General features: G+C 37.3%; 6 protein-coding genes across 6 annotated transcripts; 3 read left to right on the forward strand and 3 right to left on the reverse strand.

Annotated features, from left to right (window-relative positions):
* Positions 1–3,352: 3,352 nt before the first annotated feature.
* On the forward strand, positions 3,353–5,292 carry EV154DRAFT_448933 (uncharacterized protein). Its single transcript, XM_051597171.1, has 3 exons — positions 3,353–3,516; positions 3,586–3,921; positions 4,034–5,292. Exons 1-3 carry the CDS (start codon positions 3,460–3,462, stop codon positions 5,186–5,188), a joined length of 1,548 nt encoding a protein of 515 aa, XP_051454196.1. The 5' UTR covers positions 3,353–3,459; the 3' UTR covers positions 5,189–5,292.
* A 498-nt stretch (positions 5,293–5,790) lies between these two features.
* Positions 5,791–6,822, forward strand: EV154DRAFT_484763 (uncharacterized protein; the record flags this gene model as incomplete). The annotated part of the gene is made up of 1 exon (XM_051598686.1): positions 5,791–6,822. The coding sequence occupies one exon, from the start codon at positions 5,791–5,793 to the stop codon at positions 6,820–6,822; it is 1,032 nt and encodes a 343-aa protein (XP_051454197.1).
* A 26-nt stretch (positions 6,823–6,848) lies between these two features.
* On the reverse strand, positions 6,849–7,993 carry EV154DRAFT_331250 (uncharacterized protein). Its single transcript, XM_051594996.1, has one exon. The coding sequence runs from the start codon at positions 7,803–7,805 to the stop codon at positions 6,876–6,878; it is 930 nt and encodes a 309-aa protein (XP_051454198.1). The 5' UTR covers positions 7,806–7,993; the 3' UTR covers positions 6,849–6,875.
* Positions 7,994–8,096: 103 nt separating this feature from the next.
* Positions 8,097–9,498, forward strand: EV154DRAFT_567165 (aspartic peptidase domain-containing protein; the record flags this gene model as incomplete). Its single annotated transcript, XM_051605997.1, has 4 exons — positions 8,097–8,176; positions 8,248–8,410; positions 8,470–8,934; positions 8,998–9,498. The coding sequence occupies 4 exons, from the start codon at positions 8,097–8,099 to the stop codon at positions 9,496–9,498; spliced, it is 1,209 nt and encodes a 402-aa protein (XP_051454199.1).
* On the reverse strand, positions 9,415–10,881 carry EV154DRAFT_520022 (integral membrane protein DUF106-domain-containing protein). Its single transcript, XM_051602779.1, has 6 exons — positions 10,760–10,881; positions 10,675–10,697; positions 10,469–10,595; positions 10,119–10,399; positions 9,894–10,055; positions 9,415–9,822 (listed from the first exon to the last, which is right to left on the reverse strand). The coding sequence occupies exons 1-6, from the start codon at positions 10,768–10,770 to the stop codon at positions 9,533–9,535; spliced, it is 894 nt and encodes a 297-aa protein (XP_051454200.1). The 5' UTR covers positions 10,771–10,881; the 3' UTR covers positions 9,415–9,532.
* Positions 10,882–11,645: 764 nt separating this feature from the next.
* On the reverse strand, positions 11,646–13,943 carry EV154DRAFT_520023 (Spo11/DNA topoisomerase VI subunit A). The gene is made up of 10 exons (XM_051602780.1): positions 13,522–13,943; positions 13,373–13,458; positions 13,181–13,302; positions 13,065–13,118; positions 12,887–13,000; positions 12,753–12,830; positions 12,614–12,682; positions 12,402–12,542; positions 12,067–12,320; positions 11,646–12,009 (listed from the first exon to the last, which is right to left on the reverse strand). Exons 1-10 carry the CDS (start codon positions 13,809–13,811, stop codon positions 11,889–11,891), a joined length of 1,329 nt encoding a protein of 442 aa, XP_051454201.1. The 5' UTR covers positions 13,812–13,943; the 3' UTR covers positions 11,646–11,888.
* Between the last annotated feature and the right edge of the window lie 9 nt (positions 13,944–13,952).

Consider the following 13,952-nt stretch of genomic DNA (forward strand, 5'->3'; position numbering starts at 1 on the left):
CGCTCTTATCTATTCCAAGATATAGCTAACGGTCAAGGGCCTGATGTCAATTTTAGTATAAATGGCCATCAGTACAATATGGGGTATTACCTCACTGATGGTATTTACCCTCAATATGCTGCGTTTGTCAAAGGGCATAGAAATCCATCCAACGAAAAAGAATCGGTTCGTATCAACAGCAACTATTATTAATGCACATTTTAATTTTTTTTTTTTTTTTTTGACAGAAATTTACCGGTAATGTCGGTAACGTTCGAAAGGATGTTGAGTGTGCATTTGGTATACTTCAGCAACGTTTTAACATCGTCGCTACACCAGCAATGGGTTGGGATAAAGACGATATCCAAGAAATCATGATGGCTTGTATCATTTTGCACAATATGATCATTGAATTCAAAGGGACAAAGAAGAAGAATTGGACAGTATCAGCAATTTGAGAACTGACCCTTTCTCGTACAGTCCCCTTAGAGAAGTAGATGGGGGGCTCCCTGAGCAGTTTTTGGAAAAATGGAGGAGCATTATGGATCGTCCTATGCATCCCCGACTTCAAAAGGTCCTTGTTGACCATCAATGGATGATGCTAGGAGAATTTTAAATAAATATAAAAATTTATTAAATCAAATCATATTCAGGATTATCCTTTTTCATAATCGCGATCTGCTGTTGCTGTACCCATGATCGACGTTGGGGGTCCGTGATAGTTGATGGATCAGTTGTCATCAACTTCCATTCTTTTTCCTTTTCGAACTCAAGTCTGAGGCTTTCAGCTCGCTTTTCTGCCGCCTCATCGGACTTCTTCTGCATTGCCGTCAATTCATCCATCAAGCATTTGAATTCGTCTTGATTACCGGCAGAAACTGAAGAAGCGGCCTTAGAGACTTTTGCTCTTTTTCTTCTCTCAGGACGCTCGCTGCTGCTGCTGCTGCTGGAGTTCTCCAAGGATGCCTTATTGATCCGCTTTGTGGGTTCAGGATTCCACTTGTCAAAAGCACTCAAATATTTATAGCACTCCATGAAAACAAATGTTTCATTGCGGTGTGCTTGTCTATAAAGTTTACTTGCCAATGATACCTTAAATTTTGCGTTTAATTAACATAATTAGATACATGTTTTGTTATATTGCACTCACGTCGTAAGCATAGTTTGAACCACTGGCTTTCTTGGTAAGTGCTTCGCATATATCCAGAGAATTTCAATGTCTTAGGCTGAATGTGATTCAGCCATCTAGTCTTGATACTGTCGGGTGTTCTATGACATACAAAGTCATCCTCACTCAATGATTCATTGAAGTGTTGGCCGATATCATCCCAAAACACTTTGCCCTTTTTTTCTGTACCAGAAATTGGATCAATGCAATAGGCGATATATGATCGACAGATCTGCAGGTCCTCGGCCTTAGAGAAATTTTTTCTGACCTCTTTAACAGGTGCTACCGAAGGACGCATATCATTCTGAATAGCTTGGGCATCTCCGGTATTCTTGTCATTTTGGACGTTTTCATGATGACCATCATCTTGAATCTCGTTCTCCATTGCAATTGGAGAGGGGCTACGAATGGAAATGGCAGTTTGGGTGTTCATTTGGTCTGAAAAGTTTAGAAAAAGAAACGAAAAGAAAAGAACGAAAAATTAATTTTTAATAAAGTGTTCGCACTACTTCCAGTGACTTCCCCGACATTTCATCTGACATCAACTCTTTTAGTGATATTTTCATGCAACCGCTGCGGACACACTTCACTAAAAATAAGCACTAATTTAATGTAGTGACTACTTTTAGTGAACCGCTGCGGATGCTCTAAGCCAATTAGCACCGGTACTGTATCATCAACGCCATCGATAAAGTACAAAAGGATGATGAATTTGAAATGTCTGAAGAAGAAGCATAGCGTGTCTTTTGGATTGTCAATTCTAAAGGTGTCGTTACCCGTGATACTTTGGCCAATCACAAGGTGTGTTATAATCGTAATGATAACGAAGTTCAACAGTACAAGACTCTTATTGACATTATCGACTACATTCAACCATTGTGCAGGTTAAATATTTATCATACCTAGGAAGAAGTATACTTATAAGATTTTACTAACTTGCTTATCCGGCCATTCTTCTACCCGAGGTACATTTGACAAGACTCATACTCGAGCATCTTGCCATATATAACAAACAACCAATTGTATCACCCCCCTTAAAAACCCTTATACATAAGTAGAATGTACATTTGCCGAAGCTATGGAAGGTATTGACAGCCGGGTTATTTTTGCTTTCCCTAGCTATATCATTGCTCAGGGTCAAGTGCGTGTTTGCCAGTCAAGATAGCAACATGTTTATATATTCCCGGTCTTGATCTCGGTGTCATTATTGCCAAACTCAGTTGGATCTCGGATGGTATGATGTATAAATGCTCTAAAGCTCTGGCAGATTCTTTAACGGCAGAATAATTGGATCAAGATTATTTGTATCCTTCCTTGATACGTATTCGACAGGTAACTACTATTGTAGCTGCTTCTGTTATTATTCGGGTTAGAGAAGGATGTTGACAAGAAATCTTAAGGGTATCCCTTAAGAGGGATTGGCGGAATATGCTACAAGTCATATGTGGTGTCCTATTCAAGATCACTATAGTGAGAGTCATTTATAAACCCCCTATTTCATTTGTTTTACATCTCATAATTTTCAATGAGAACTATTGACGCACACACAATATGTAGTTTTTTTGAAAGTGTTTTAATAGTAACATGAAGCTGGATCCTAACTATATACATCTTAATTTATTTTTATTTCACATCTGTTGTGCTTTGGCACGAGGATCATAATTTAGTCTTGTGTGTGCGTAAGTGTGTGCGTGTGTGTGTGCGTGTTACACTATTGATTTTTTTACGAAAGCCGTAATAAAGAGAGTTTGTTTTATCTGCTTCTTATATTAAAACTATTGTACCTTCTGTTACAGTGTGTCGAATAAACAAGTTCATTTCACAATTTTAATTCAAGAGAGACCCTATTTATTAATCTCCGCACATATGATATCATTGTGGAAGTGCTGTTCTCTAAAAAATTACGTAATTGTCAAGAGTGTGACTGTGATAAAGTCCGGTCCGCTCCTCCTTAAAAAAAAAGGAGCCGAGTTTTTTTTTGCTGGTTTCACACAACACAAAATCGATTATGACATGACGAAAGGGTAACATGTCTGTTACGATTATCACAAGATACATTTACCATGGAAACTCAAACATGAATCCAAAATAAGGAAGTAAAAAAGGGAAAAAAATGGGAATTTCTATTGGCTTATATGAACCAACCAAATGCATATTTAAGACTTTTTTTTTTTCTCCCCAGACTTGTTGTTGGCCCCGCCCGACTTTTTTTTTTTTTTTTTTTTGTTCTTTTTTCTTCCTATCGCAACTTATTGTAGCTTTTTTCTATATATTTTTATCATCCCATTTATAAATGTGTGTAACGTTTAAAAATGATTATTCTAAGACATAATACCTTATCAGCCGAAGATCTTTTCCTTATTGAACGGGTAAAAAAAATTAAAATAAAGGGTGTGTGTGCAGAACATAAATGAATTTATTAAAAATTATCATAATAGATCATGAGAAAAGTAGCAGAAGCACCGCATGAACAGCATTCATTAGAGTATTCACTATTAAATAAAAGCAGAGGAGAAGTATATGGATTCATTGCTGGCGTATTTAAACGACTCGGTATTTGTCAAGCGCTAGGTATCACAATATCGGATTTTTTGGATTTCTTGATCGACATCGAAAAGGGTTATAATGATAACCCGTATCATTCCTTCTATCATGCCGTAGATGTAGCCATGGTTCTTAATCACATGATGGTGCAATACGATATGTCCCAATACATTACCAAAATAGATTTGGCTCTCATCATGATTGCTGCCTTGTGTCATGATATCGGCCATGTACGTTATTTTTTTTATTTTTTTAATTTTTTTCTGTATTACACAAAATGACGCACGTTTTTTTTTTCTTTCCTTTTCTTACATTTTGCTAACCTTTCTATTTTATATACAGCCCGGTAAAAACAACCAGTTTGAAGTAGCATGCAAAACCGAACGAGCTAAAAAGTATCATAACTTGTCTGTACTCGAGTGCCATTCTTCGGCATTAACCTTGGAACTCATTGACAAGCACCATTTATTTCGCCATATTGAGTCTTCCAGTGAAAGTGCCGGTGTACCTCTGACAGAGGAAGAAGCCAAAGTCTTCACAATAAAGATGATTTTAGCTACAGACATGGTCTGTCACTTCACTCTAAAGGATAATATCACTATCTTGCACGAAAAAATCGATAACCTCAAGGAACAAATGCAGGTGAGCGAAGCGTTTCAAAACACCGTCTCCATCGCCAAACAAGAACGCACACTTTTACCGATCTTTCCAGAGGAGAAGGGTCCGAATCCTTTCAATTATTTCGCAGAGAATTATTTTCATACAGATAAAGTACCTTGCCTTGCACATGGTGAAAAAGTGTTGTTGGGTGGAGAAGAAAGATTAATGATGTGCAAAATATTGATCCATGCCGCAGATATCAGTAACCCGTGTCGACCATGGCCTGTCTTTTATCAACAATCTAGTCTGGTCTGTGTTGAATTCTTTCGTCAGGGAGAAGAAGAACTACGGCTAGGTTTACCAGTCTCACCCAACATGAACCCAAGCGAAGCCAATCCGTCGAGTATTAATGTGGGCTTTATTGATTTTATTGTGCAACCTTACTTTGAAGCATTGGCCAGTCTGTTTCCGAAATCCAAGGAATTGGTGGTGCAATGTGGCCAAAATAAAAAGGAATGGCTTAAACTATCCTCACAGCGCCTGGATATTCTCCGTAATACATTAATGCCAATCGAGGTGGCTTTAGGTCCCATGTGTCCCATACATCATGTTACAAATGCAGCTGGCACCGTACAAATTCCTGACAAGTTTGGAAAAGACATTCGTAACAAACTTAGAAGGCAATCACTCAAACCCACAACGACAGGTACAAACTGGCTGGTAGCTGTAGATGAAAAGAAGAGACTAAAGTTACGAAGAAAAAGTGAGGAAATTTCTTTATTACATCATCGAAATCCTCGCAGCATTTCCTCCATCACCAAAAGCCGTAGAAAAAGTGATGAGACAAGTGTTTATTTGAACCATCCAAAGATGGTATCTCTCTCTGGTTATGAATAATTTTTTTTTCGTTTTCGTTTTTCCTTCCTGTATATAGTTTTACTTCTTTTTTTTTCAAATTGTACATAATGCATTTTATATTATAAACAGTGTTTTATTCCCTACTTTGTTTACTCTATGTGGTTGCGTTAGCACACAAGTATGTGGCTGTTGTTACAAGTAAGGGGTCTTTTTCTGCCTGTCCTCTTTTATGTATACACTTACAAAATAAGATTGTTTACAAAAGTTAATTTTTGGGTAATGATGTATATATTTGTATGTTTGTCTATTTGAAAACAAACAGGATACAATAAATCAAACAATGAAATCTATTCTGCCAACAAACTTGTATATTCTTGAATTAATATAGGAGTGGAGATGTAAGGGATACTAAAAAAAACTGTGACATTCCTGTGCTCTCACATCTCTTTCTCTCTCACTTCCCCTTTTGTATTACCTTGGCCCCTTATTTTAATACTTCTTATAAGCCTTCCGGTTTATTTTATTATAAACAATCTTCATCATTCTCACTCATGATTTCCTTTGTTTTTTTTTTTCTTCTTTTGTGTACATATAATAAATAAATAAAAATTGAAAAGGAAAAAAAAAAAAATAAAGAAAAAATGTCGCTTATACAAAGCATCACGCAAAGATCCACTACAATATATGTACCAAATCACCTTATTCCTTTTGTCTGTGTCTTTATCATTGCAAAGACACCTGCAATCCTGCTGGTCGGGTTTGTTCTTGGTTATATCATGATTCAACCCATCATGATTGATCCTTCTCCCAGTACAGCTACCATCACACCTGGTAATAAAGATATCAAGTTGATTGAAGCCACAACCAATCATGTAAATAAATTAGGAGATGAAAGTAGTAGTATTAGTAGCAGCAGCAGTAGCAGTAGTAGTAGTAGTGATGAGGAGTGTATGCCCAGTAGTAGCAATGTTTCCTTGTTCTTATTGGACGATGATGATGAACCCATGTCCAACTCTTCCATTGATTTCGAAAACCTGATGAAATTTCCTTCTTGTCCTACCACATTACCAAGATTGGACACACATTTCAACTTTATCGAAGATGATCACCATCATATTCAAAGTCCTAACCCGTCTCATATTGATTGGCCTGCCATCAATCAAGAAATTGAATATGACCAACAACGTCAAGCTGCTACGGATCTTTTTTCAACCACACATGAAAAACTCAATCATCATTTCCCACCCCTTTATTCAGCATCTCTCACAAAGCGAGAATCGGATAATGTAGCTGCAGTATTGATGGTAGAAAATGAACAAGATGAAAACTTTTCTATAAATATCCAAGATGATCTATTAATATTCCCCCAACAAGATGAAGTAACACCTGTAGCGCCTTGTAACAAACCTTCTTTATCTAGTCCTGGCCAACTTTTTAAAAGCAAGTTTCAAAAAGCTGTACAAAAGATGAAGAAGTCTTCCCTTCATCATTATATGGATGATAATATGAGTAAACGATCAAGTACTCCCACAAAGAGAGCTGCTTCTCTTCAGTTAAATTCCTATTTTGATCGAGAAGACCCTTTATTTGTACCCATCTCTCCTCGTCCTTCTGCTTCTGCTCGCGTGCATGGTCATTTTAAAGGTCGATTAAACAAGTTATTTAAGAAGTAGAATAAAAAAAAGTATATAAATATATATAAAAGGGAGTTGTTTTTGTCTTTTTTTTAAGTTCGACCCATGCTCGTTTGAAAATCCATCATATTGGATTCCACCACTTTCATTACTTTGGCACTCTCAATTTCATCTAACGGTAATTGAACTAAACTCTGAATACCTGTCGTACCAAGGATAACAGGCCAAGAGATACAACTATCCAAACGAGGTACATGCACAGACAACACCCATATCACCGAGGGTAGATCAGGGCACAACAAAGCCTTGGTTAAGCGAGTCATCACAGCTGCAGTACCATACCAAGCCCTCCCCTTTCTCTCTCGAATCAGATTCGATCGATGCTCAGATACGATGGTTTCTAAGCGTGCTCGTTCTGCCACCAAAAGTGGTAAGGTTGAAATTGAGTTGGATTTAAATTTCGCATGATTCCAAACAACAATGGGGGTCTTTTGAGTTCCAATACAATAAGCATCAGTGATACAGTCCTGACAATCAGTCATATCTCCAATCCACGTACGAAATCTTTCGGTCGCCATGGTCGTACCAATGCCAAATATACGGTCAGTGGGGACATGCGGAAAATAACTTTGAAAAAATTGCACGTAGAGATCCACAGGGTCACTGGTAATCACAATTAAGGTATCCTTGGGAACAGGTGATAAAGAAGAAGCAATACTGAGAAATAAACGTCGACTACGCATTAGCCATTCCGATCGTGATTCATTCGAAAGAGATTGAGCGTCGGCTGTGACAATAATAACAGACGATTGGCCTGCTTCTTTAAACGTACCAGCACGAATCACTACACCTGTGTTGGCAGCTGCTTCGGATAAATCAAGTACTTGGCCTTGAACTATATTAATGCTAAGGTCCACAAGAAGGATTTCTTGCGCTATCTTCGCCATCATTAAACTATAGGCAATGGTGCCACCCAGCGTACCTGCTCCGATAATGGAAACACGGCCCGGATGATGAATCATGTAGGTGGAGTTTTAAAAAAAAATTAGAGAAGAACCGAAAGAGAGGGTAGAAGAAGACAATCGACAACATCATATAACTCCTAGCTTAATTTATCTCATTTTATTTGTATTCATAAACACTTTATCAAAGAGAAAAAGATACTCGGAGGGGGGTTTAGGAAGAGTTGCTCATGGTTTGTAGATTCGGTGATAATAAAAATGTAATCATCTAGGAAGAATAAAAAATCTTTATATATAAAAAAACTATTTGTTTGGGACTTAATTATTTATTATTATACTTTTAAATAAACAATGGTGAATTCATTTGGACTTTTTCTATCTTCTGCACTTGTGCTCTGTCTTTTAAAACCAGTCCTTACCGAACCCTTAAAGTAAAATAGTCGATCAATTTTTTTTTTTTTTTCTATAACAAACTAACACACCTGTTTTTTTTTTCAAAAAGTGTCGGTTTAGAGAGTACCCAAAGTCGACCCATGAACACGCCAGAACGTGTGAAAAGAGCTTTGGCAAAATATAATATCAATGATGAAAAAATCAATGCAAGAGTCAGATCCGCTGGCGGTGGCGCTTCCATTGAACTTTCAAGTGCCTATGTTGACATTGAGGTAACAAATTTGTATAAACAAATATTTGTAAAAAAAAAAAATCTTATATTTTTAATTAGTATCTTGGGTATATTCATATCGGTACACCACCACAAAAATTCAATATGGATTTTGATACAGGTAGCTCCGATATATGGATACCTTCCATGGCATGTGGCAATTCTTGTGGATCTCATCGTCGTTATGACTCGACTCTATCCTCCACATACGAATCAGGTGCGAATAAAACCTGGGCACTTCATTATGGCGACGGTTCGAGTGTGATTGGCAACACTGCACGAGATACAGTACATTTAGGAAATATCAGCCAACCTGGTCAATTGATTGGTTTGGTCTCGAAAGAAACCGCACAATTTGCTACAGACAGGTTCCTCGATGGTATCTTTGGTCTAGGTTTCCCTCCCTTGGCTTTCACTGGTATTAATAACTCGATTGTAGAGGACTTGCATTGGTCTGGTACCATTCCTGCCCCCATCGTTAGTTTTCATTTAGGTCATTATCGGGATGGTGGCAAAGGTGAAATTGTAAGTGTCTTGTGTGTGTGTGTGTTTAAAACGAAGATAGCTTATTGTATATGTAAATGTTAGTTGTTTGGCGATATGAATGCGGATCATTTTGAAGGCGAGCTTAAGTATGTTCCTGTGACTATTAAAAAATATTGGCAAGTGGATCTTACCAATGTCATGGTTGACGGAAATCCCATCTTGAACAAGACTTTGCCTGCTATTGTGGATACGGGTACCACACTTATTATTGTCCCGGCCTATATCGCCAAGGAAATTCATGCAAAGATCCCTGGTGCCGAATACAGTCCCATGTACGGTTGGCGTATACCTTGTTCCTTTGGTGAACAAACCACCGAAGAAACCATTGTCTTTCAACTAGGTCAAGAGGAATTTCCTATCCCACTCCGTGATTTCGTACGTGCTAAAACCTCACCAAGCTCGGGGGATGTTCAAATGTGTTACTCTGGTATTGCTCAAGCCAATACACCATTGATTATTTTAGGTGATACTTTTCTAAGAAGTTTTTATTCTGTATTTGATTTTGGAAATGCTCGTATCGGCTTGGCTAGATCCAAAGCTTAAAATAAATAGAATAAAAAATTATGATGTTTATTATTTAACGACGCTTGTTGGATCCACCACTACTCTTTTGCTTGATTTTATCACGCACATTATTAGGTGTCGTGTGAGAGGTCTTCTTTTGCTCAATTTTCTTTGTCACGGTCTTTCCATACTTTTTTAATAATCTTTCTTCGACATCCTCCAAATCCCAAACATGAGGTGTAATCATGATATTTTCCTTTTCGGCCAAAAAGAGTTTGTTGAAATCGGGAGCTTGACCGGGTTGACCAGCACCAGGCATCATACCAGGCATGGAACTCATGGCAGTCATATCCACACCAGCCGCTATAAAAATTACTGGTTAGCTTTCTTTTTACAGAGATGTATTAGCCATACAAATTCCCTTTTTTTGTTACCATTGTTATCACCCAAGATTAAAGAAAAGACACTACCGAGACCAAACAAATTGAGGAAATACCATGAAAGAGAAGAAACCCAAGTAACATCCATATCACGAGTATCCACACCACTTTGCAACATTTGCTTGAAACGAGGTGTCAAAGGGAAAGGAAGCTTGACTTTTTTTTATGAACGTGTGAGTTCCCCATGTTGGTTTCTTTAGACGATTATAAATTACTTACTGACAATGAAGCCTTGGAAAAAGAAATTGATCCAACCCATAATGACCATTTGAGGTACCATGTTCATTAATTGTTTCTTCATGCCGTCCATCATGCCTTCCATCATATCGGGATCGGTCATGGGGTTCACAGGTGTGCTGGTCTCTTTATTGGCTTCGGGGTTCTTGATATACTTTCCTTTTTCAAACGCATCGGCCAAATATGCTTTACGACTGGCAAAAGCATGCTGAGGAATACTATTACCTAACGTTCTCAAACGCATACCACGTAACAAGGCTTTACTACATTTCATATAAAGATGAGATTCTTTCTTTTCTTCTTCTTCTTTTATCGCTTATGCCCCAACTTACGACTCTCGAATAGCTTTTAATTGAGGTGTTTTGGGTGCACTTGTGATGAGCATAGTGATGTGATGACGAAGTACACCCACTAACACCATGACAATCATGATGGGTATCAGAACCCAATCACGAATGGCTACATTCATTGGAAAGGGTTAATTTTTCGTTTTTGCCTATCTCTTTCTCGCGTTTTAAAAGATGATGTAGTTATTTACCAGGATCGAGAATCATGCGCTGTCTATCGATAAGAGAAAAAGAATGTCATTATGCCTTGTTACTATATTTGAACAACAAACTTACGAATCTGCCATTTTTTTTTTGTTTATTTATGATAAAACCAGAAAAAGGGAAATTTTAATGTGTGCGATGTCAAAGAGATTGGTTTTATCGGGCTTTACAATTTATACTTTTTTCAAGTTGTGTGCTTGAACAATTTGTCATTCGTGGGTCGTGTCACAATTCACAATTTCTTTAATTCTTTCTGAATTATGGCATGTTTTACGAGTCACTGTCCTTCTTTGCCAAGATCAAATCCATTATAAATAAGTTTATTAACACTACATGTTTCCTAGGATCAGTATTGGTGGTTTTATGTGTTCTCCTCGTCAACACGGTTGCTGGTTGCTACCGTTGACCAAGATCAGCCTGCATCCTTCGATTCGATCAACTGGTTTTATGGTATCTCATTAAAACAAGTCGCGTTTCACTCTGGCTTTACCAGTTACGACTGATTATTAACAGCTCTTCGGACACCCAGCACTCGACATATTAATGGCATCTTTTCTTTATTGTACAGGTGTGTTAATCTCCTTCCAAGGCTTTTGATCAAAATGACTCTCAATGCTGAGAAATTTCTGGCTTTACTCATAGGTGATATATCTATTCCTTTCCCGGTATATGCTTTTTACCCACTCAATCTACTCTCTGTTTGTCTGCAGTGTCTCACTCGGCCAGAAATGGTCGCCTCTTCTTTCTCAGACTAGTTTTGAGCGGTTAAAAATAGAAGCTTTAATCTGATGGCTGCACTGCGAATGCTTCGATTTTATTTTTAAAATAAAAAGTACTTCCTTGTCCTCACTCGTATAGGATCTGTACGTTTACTTTATTTTATTCGTTTATTGAATTGTAATGATTGGTTCAGAGACATTTTGTGTACGTACTTTAGAAACTTTTGGGTTTTTTTCAACAGGTTTTATTCTAATTAGTGTCCCTATTCGACACTTCTCACCAAGGAGAATAGACTCCTATCTTGAGAATAGCACCTTTGTCTTCCCTGTCATCGGTTATTTTTCTGATGCAGTCTCCAATCATTAAAAAGAAAGAATAGGGACAATTTTTATGCCAATTCGTATCGGCAAACGAATCACTACGTGCAAAAGAAGAAGCACTACGTGCAAATACTACGTGCATCAAAAATCAACCTTTATATTCATAATTTACAATTTGCAAGCTTTGTGCTAAGATAATTTGTTAATCCAAAGGGACCATTATTATTTAATGCTTGTAGTTCAAGCTTATAATCAGATCGAATCAACTTATTCACTTCGTTACTACAATAAAAAATAGGGTTTAATCAGACTGTGAATACACTCACACACAAAACGTACATGTAGCTCTGATGTCCTTTCGAAGCAAGCTGCTTTTCGATCTCTTTGCTCCAGCCTCGGTCACGAAGCTGAGATAGACCCGGTGTTTCATCTAAACTACAGGTACGAACCATACTTGACAATTTGGCTTTATCTCGCTCGGTCATTGGGATATAGCACTCTGTACCTATGTTAAAATCCTTTCTATCTTGACAAGTTAACCCAATTAATTCAATCTCATTGACTGCTAAATTAAAAACATCAAAAGCAAATGCCTTTTTAGAAAAATAAATAAATAAAAGAAGAATGGCTAAGTAATCTTATTTGTTTTTTTTTGTGTAATCGTGTGTACCTACTTTTGCACCCCATTTATAAGTGGCATAAATATCAAGACCATGAGGATCATTATCCATCAATGCAAATATAGGTAATTTGCTATAATGAATCGAAAAGTACTTGACGAATTGTCTTGTAGATAAATCTGGATAACCTTTTCCCTACAATCGGTCATGGTGAGAAAATAAGGAAACTCCTTTTCTGTCCGTTGACTGCGCACTGTGATACTTGCTGTAATTAGAATACAACTTTCTGGTAACGATTGGCAAAATCCAGCAGATACAAGATACCGAAATGTAGCCTATAAAACATAAGGTTTCGATTTTTTTAGTCATATGCGAGGCTCGTACTGATGCACAAAAAAAAATTACTTCTTTTTCGATGACAATCATACACTTTGCCATGCATTGTACTTGAGTTACTTGACTTATGGGTGGAATTAATATGCCCTGCGATAATAGATTACATCAGAACATTGAGAGGAATGACGCATGCACAATTTTACCTGCTCGTCATGACATCCATCTTGGTCTGTAGGAGTACTCATGCAATCCAGTCTTTTGTTGTTTTTGAGTTTGATGATAATCGGACCATAAATTAATCCCTTTGAGGCAGCACTCTATGATTTATGTAAACAAATATAAACATCATTATTTATGCAGCTTCCCAAAAAGAGCACTTGCCACATTTAAAGAAGATCTTGGCACATTGTAATGACAGGAAATATCGTCCACAATCTAAATTTATAGAGTATGAATAACACCTGAAATGTTGTCTAGAAATAAAAAAAACACCTTACCGAATCCAGAACGGTTTGGGTTCCAAATAGAGATACGTTTCTATAAAACATGTCTCTTTTTGTAACCATAATTTTATATGCAATGGCTTCATAAATCATTTGCAGTACTGATAGATAGCGTGCTATTATTGGGAGGTGATCATGATGTGTCAATGGGTTGTATTTTTTAACATCTAAAACATCGTTTCTTACCAAACGCCTTTGCAGAATCTCCAGATGTAAGAGATAACGTTCTTGTTTTTTTATTCTCACTCATGTCATCATTCTGCGTATCGCCACTTTTTAAAATTACTTTTAATCCTATATCTGTAAACGACCACTCTTTTTTTTTTTTTTTTTACCTGTTGTTATTGCCCTTTCGACGGTTTAAAACGAGCCGAATGGGTTCACCTAATGCAATACAAGTAACCATTTGTTCAATGGTATTTTGTATTTCTTTCATGACCTCTTCTCTGGTTTTAGCCACAGTTGAAGCTTGTTGTGGTGGTGTGGATGATATCGAATCGGATGCTGAGGAACTGATGGATGGCGCAGTGTATGGGTAATGGTGCGTATGGTCAAGTATATCTGACACATTAGTGCTATACGTTTGAGTATCTTCTCCATCATCGTCTAGTATGATATGCGGCATTATTCTTTACTGTTTATAATAAGGCGAGAAAGAGAGAGAGAGAGAGAGGGCAAGATAGAAAAGGCGGTCTTTTTATTTGTTTGGGCTTGAAACATGTGGTCAAATCGTATAAAATACAGTTTTTTTTTTTTTAATGTTGTT

The sequence above is a fragment of the Mucor mucedo genome, assembly GCF_025094135.1.
Source record: "Mucor mucedo strain NRRL 3635 chromosome Unknown EV154scaffold_99, whole genome shotgun sequence".
Classification (NCBI taxonomy): Eukaryota; Fungi; Mucoromycota; class Mucoromycetes; order Mucorales; family Mucoraceae; genus Mucor; species Mucor mucedo.